The sequence below is a fragment of the Mesitornis unicolor genome, unplaced genomic scaffold (genome assembly GCF_000695765.1).
Source record: "Mesitornis unicolor isolate BGI_N332 unplaced genomic scaffold, ASM69576v1 scaffold6965, whole genome shotgun sequence".
In the NCBI taxonomy this organism is placed as follows: Eukaryota; Metazoa; Chordata; class Aves; order Mesitornithiformes; family Mesitornithidae; genus Mesitornis; species Mesitornis unicolor.
In genome coordinates this window covers 82,489-88,422 of record NW_010187550.1, presented here as the reverse complement: position 1 = coordinate 88,422, position 5,934 = coordinate 82,489, and the positions used below count along the sequence as shown (strand labels likewise).

General features: G+C 38.0%; 1 protein-coding gene across 1 annotated transcript in view; it reads left to right on the top strand.

Annotated features, from left to right (window-relative positions):
• LOC104541431 (sodium channel protein type 5 subunit alpha-like) overlaps positions 1-5,934 on the top strand; it is a 39,808-nt gene that overhangs the window by 11,526 nt on the left and 22,348 nt on the right. The window contains exons 10-14 of the mRNA XM_010185490.1: positions 1,205-1,399; positions 3,299-3,401; positions 4,420-4,422; positions 5,121-5,359; positions 5,482-5,634. Of these exons, the coding sequence (XP_010183792.1) occupies positions 1,205-1,399; positions 3,299-3,401; positions 4,420-4,422; positions 5,121-5,359; positions 5,482-5,634 (693 nt within the window). The remainder of the gene's footprint in view (positions 1-1,204; positions 1,400-3,298; positions 3,402-4,419; positions 4,423-5,120; positions 5,360-5,481; positions 5,635-5,934) is intronic.

The window sequence follows — 5,934 nt, the reverse complement described above, 5'->3', positions numbered from 1 at the left end:
TCTGTGGCTTGCCCCGTTTTTGTACACCACCACTATTGCTGTGTAAAAAAATTCCTTCCTCTGGATATTCCTTCTTGCTATTGCTGCGTAGTCTGATGAAGGGAGTATGAGCGGATAATTTTGCATCTATAAGAAAAGTTGTCATTTCTCCAGTTCCCTGAGTTTGGAAGTTCTGATGCTGATAGATTTCAGGATTAATTAAAAACACAAGCTTTCCGAGAGCCACTGTGCTCAGCCATTTAAGGGGCGTCATGCCTCTTTTTGAGTGCCTCTATGCAGTACATCTACCAGTTGACAAGAGCAGGAGTAGGCTGGCCAGGCTAATGCCATTAGTTCCATATTAATGTAACAGAACATCCAGAAACTGCTTTAATTTCTTTGTTGTTGGTTTGGAGATCTAATAGACATATGTCAGATTTCTGCTCACGGCACAGTATTGCCTAGATTTATTCATTCCTTGGCCTGTACAGGACCAGGAATCACCTTGTTGTTTTTATTTTACTCCTGAGAAGTAAAGCTCTGAGCTGAGGCAACAAAATAGACTGAAAATTATTGCTAAGACGTATTTTGTCTTGTAACATTTTATAAAAGATACCTCTGATTTACTGCTAACGATCAGAAAAGTCAGTCTTGTAAGAGTACATACAAATACTCTCTAGCAACCATCCAATTTCATCGTTAGGATGGAAGGCATCATCAGTTTACCAGATTCCTCCTCTACAGCTGTTGACAGGCCTATAATGTTTCTTTGTCAAAAATTCCAGTTTGCCAGGATTTACTGAGGTTTTTCTTCCTTCTATTTTTCTTTCAACAGGATTAGTTGTTAAAAAAGCTTTAACATTTTAGGATTTAGTTTGAGCCCTTAGTCTTCTGTTTTCTTTGGGCTCAAGGTCCTGTCTGAAGCAAGAAAAGGAGAGTAAATGGATCCACCGCAATATTCTGTAATTGAGATACAAAATACAATATCTAAAGTGGCAAGGGCAATCTTTACTTACAGTAACTGCTAAGTTACCCTGCTTTATCTTTCAGTATTGTGAATAGCAGTTTGTACTCTTATCTTTCTATAGTAGTTTAATATTTGAAAGGTAGGAATTGTAGTGTAAATCATTCAGATAACATAATGATGAAACTGTATATGACCCTGGTCCATGTATTGGCATTTGCCTTGTATTAACAGACAGACCTTTTGGTGTTTCTTTTACAGATGTTGGCTACAGGAGAAGGTAATAAAGCCTTACATGTCGGATCTGAAATGTTAGTTGCTGACTTGACAAGTTCAAAAGAAGAAGAGATGAAGAAAAGACCTCCTATTTTAGGACAGAACTTAATTTTAGGTGATCATGACAAAGAGGATGAACAAATATTTCAATCACAGCCTGGTCGCTCCCACAAGAAGCTTGTAAGTATTCGAAATAGAAAATATGTTCATTAGACTTGCATGTGATATGACAGTTTATTTTTTTTCCTTCTTGCATGCTTTGGATTACCTTGTTTTTTAAAGCAATCTTAAAGTTAGATTTTGAGACCAGAGGGACACAACTCTATATGGACTTAAAAGGAAAGTTTGAAGTGGCCATCAGTAGCATACTTATGACACATTATAGCCATCTATGCTTACAGCTGTGGTAAGATCTGTCATCATCCCTGTTGTGCTGAACAAAGAAACATAGAAAAGCCTTTAAGTTTCAGAATTTCCCTAATGACCTAACCTTTCCTTTTTTGTACACACAGCTAATTCTCTGGCCTAAATATTTAGAGTTGGATTTAGGTGATTTACTTGTCTAACTATAAGTTTCTAGTGCCATTTTAGATTATCTTGGACAGGTTGGATATCCTGGGTATCTTCAGTGACTATGACACATCTACCAGCACTGTGTAGAAATTTCAAATACATTATGGCATCTCAAGTGTTACTAAATTCCTAGATTTAGGGAACTGGATTGTGCTCCTGGTTTTTGTTTGCAGGTGTATACATATGGTTTAAGTTCTAAATTCTCAGAGTCAAATGGAGATGTAATTTTTTTGGTCACAAATGGGTGCCTAGTGATATTAGAGGATTTCTAGAGTGCCTGTCTTGGCCTCCACCTCTTCTACAGAAGAGTACAGACATGATGTAGATGCTTATCTGAGACTGTGGATGTCTCAGATACCAAATGTCTTAAGAAACCATCTCAAACAGTTTCAGACACTTAAATATAAGTCAATCAAACTTATAAAAAATAGGCATCAATTATAATGGTAATTTAGATGCATTGTGCATATGGACAAATAAATTAATATTAGGCTGAATCCTACGCACGCTATTTCACATCTTGATTACAGCAGTGACTTCTGGCTTTGGAAAGGATCCCTCTGCTCATCACTCCTTTCTAAATCCATTAAGAAACTGCTATTAAGACCTGTAATTCTTACTTCACATATTCTTGGGTTTTTTTCACAGTACTTTGTACACTAGGAAAATACCATCTATGGACAGTTCTTACTATCATGTTACCAATGCTCCAGCATCCATGTAGAGTACAGATTTGTTACATTTCCAATGCCTAGTCCATGTGTGTATCTTCAGTTGGCATGAGCAGTGTGTGTGTGCCTGCACCTGGAGTATTGTGTTGAGTTTTAAGCTCTCCAGTAGAAGGATTATGTTGAAATATGCAAAGCCAGTGGAGGCTGCCAAGATGACTGAGGGGTTGTAGCACATGCTGTGAGTAGAAGGGTGGGGAGATTGGATTTGTACAGCCTGAAGGAGAAAAGGGAAAGGGAAGAACCTGATATTGCTGTCTACTAACATCTAATGGGAGTGAATAAAGAGAAAGGAGCCAAGATCTCTTTGCAGGTGCAAAATGGAAAGTCAAGGAGAACAAGTTGCAATGAGGGAAATTCTGATTTGTTATTAAGGAGGAAAAAATCACTGTGACAGAGGATAAACATTGGAACAGATCATCCAGAGAAATGTTTGAATCTTTGTAAAAATCATCCAATTGGCAATTGTTTTTTTCCCTTTGCTCCCCTGTTAATGATTCTATACTTCTTATATAGGCATTATTATTGTTGTTACATATTTTCAGAAGGAAATTACTTCTTGAAAAATATTGCTGCTTTTGATGAAATGTCCCTTGCCTTCACAGGCAAACACATAATATTATTGCATTGTTTCATTTTACATTCTTTCACCAAAGTGAGGCTTCGTTACAATGTGTATTTTAAAAAGCATCTTTATCTTACACTGGACATAATTTTGATACTGCTGTTTATTCATAATCCCTTGTTATATTATCTTCTGATGTCTTTGTAACCGAAGAGGCAGATACTGCTGTCCTATGAATTGTCAGTGGACGCCATTAGTGATCCTTTTCGAAGACAGAGGTTAATGAGTGCAGCCACTGTTATTACAGATAATTTGCGTAAGTCATTCTTTAGTGTTTTTCCTATGGCGATTATGCAACTTGACCCTAAGAGATCAAAATGTCACAGTCAGCATTATTTTAAAAGTCACTAAGGGAAATTATGCTGCAATCAAATATAAATTTCAGTAAAAAAAAAAATTCCCATATCTCCCATAATTGCACCTGTAACTTGCAATTACCAAGGGTGAGTCATGCCTGACCATCTTGATTGCCCTGTACAATGAAACGTTAATAAAAGGTTTGTAGATGAGGGGAGAGCAATGTTTTCATTTACCTTCGCTTTAGCAAGGCTTTCAGCACTGTCTCCCACCGTATATTTTCATCCAAGTTAGGGTGTTAAGGTCTGCATGGGTGGACAAAAAGCTGGACAAAAAAATAGTTGGCTGTTCAGCCTTCAAGTGTCTGGTGAACTGGTTGTTCAGTTCAGTTCAGTTGTAGGCAGGTAACAAGTGGAGTACTGTGGGGTGTATCTTAGCACACATCTTGTCCTAAGTGACCTGCAGGAGGCAACAGAGAGCTTGATCTTAAATTTTGCAGATGACACTAAACTGGGGCGGAACCCCTTGATACACTGAAGGTAAGGGCTGCCATCTAGAGGGACTTAAACAGGCTGAAGGAAAGGGCCAACAGGAACCTATGAAAATACAATCAGAATAAATGTAAACTTCTGCGTATCTGTTGCAACTTCTTGCACCAGTATGGGCTGGGAGCTGGCTGACTGGGAAGCTGCTCTGCAGGAAAGGCCCTGTGGATCCTTCTGGGCAGTGAGCTGAGCATGAGCCAGCAACATGCCCTTGCAGCAGCTATGTCTAACACTATTCTGAATTATATTAAAAGGAGGATAGCCAGGAGAAAAGTGATTATCACCCTTTATCAAGCACTTGCTAGACCACATACTATGCCCAGTTTGCCACCCCAACTCCCCCAGTACAAGAAATACATTGAATTCAGTAGAGGGCCACTAAGTTGGGGGCTAGAGAACTTGTCCAGTGCTGAGCTGGTTCAGCTTGGAGAGAAGGTTTTGAGGGGAAGTTAATATCACCCTTCCAGTGTGTAGGAAGACGTTATCAAGAAGATGGAGCCAGGATCTTCACAGTGTTGCACAGTGGGAATATGAGACAGCAGACATAAGTAGAAAGAAGAGAGCATCAAACTGTGTAAGGAGAAGCTTTCACCATGAGGACAATCAGACAGAAGAACAGGTTATGCAGTCTCTGACCTCATGGTTGACCCTACTTTGAGAAGAGGGTTGCACTAAAGATCTCCTGAGATCCCTTCCAGGCTTGACTTATCTCAACTATGGACATCAAGGTATAGGGGATGCCCCTTTTAATTTTATCCTAGACGTTTTTCAACCCATGCTGCATCTGTGACTGTGCAGAAGCAACTCACAGAAAACAAGTTGCCAGTTCTCCCAGAAACAGTTAAGGTATTTCTCCTTAATGCAGGTAGTTTATCATCCTTCAGTAGTATAATAAACAAATGAAGAGATGAGTAATATCACCTGTTTCTGTAATTATGAGATTTATTGATGATGACTGTTAAATAGGCCGTGATTGGTTTGTGTAGAATGAGTGAAACCATTTTTTTCAATGATACCATCTGCTCACACGAGATTGATTTTTCTTTTCAATCCTTTCTATGACTGTGTTTTCCTTCATACTATGAAATTCCACATAAGTTTATTCATATGTCACTTTCCGTCTTCGTTACTAGAACTGCAAGAGTCAAAACTGAAATGCCCTTTGTTTTGGAAACGTTTTGCTCAAAAGTATCTGATTTGGAATTGTTGCCCATTCTGGAGAACAGTCAAAGAGAAGGTGAAATTGGTAATTTTGGATCCATTTGTTGATCTCTTAATCATGGTTTGCATTGTCGTGAACACATTATTCATGGCTCTGGAGTACCCTAAGATGCCTGACAATTACAGACGAATGATTTGTATAAGTGATAAGGTAAGTTAGGTCTATGTTAGAGTGAATATGGAGTTACAACTCCATATTTATACTGGAACAGTCTCATAAGGAGACATACTATTTCAGTGACTTTTTGCTGAATCTCTTTTTCCTCTTTCCAGGTCTTCACTCTGATTTTTACAGCAGAAATGATCTTGAAAATCATTGCTCTGGATCCTTACAACTATTTTCAGCAAAAATGGAATATTTTTGATAGCATAGTTGTTATGATAGGCCTAATAAGCTTTGAAGAAAATTTTTCATATTTCAGGCTGGTAATTATTTCTTTATTCCTTTTTAAAACTACATGTGTTGTACAGATTTGTAAAAGAATACAGTGATATACCCTCAAATTATTTTACTGATGAATCTGTTAAATCAGTTCTGTTTGTTAGTACATAGTAAGGCAGCATGAATGTTTAATTAGAGTGAATATTAAAAAATATATTCAATATGTTTATTCTAAAAATCCTCTGGCACAGTGCACCTCCTTGGAGATTTGACCTAGAAAAGTGTTTTCTGGTTCCCTCTTAGGTCTGTACAGTGGCACTGCTCAACTGCATTTCAGATACTGA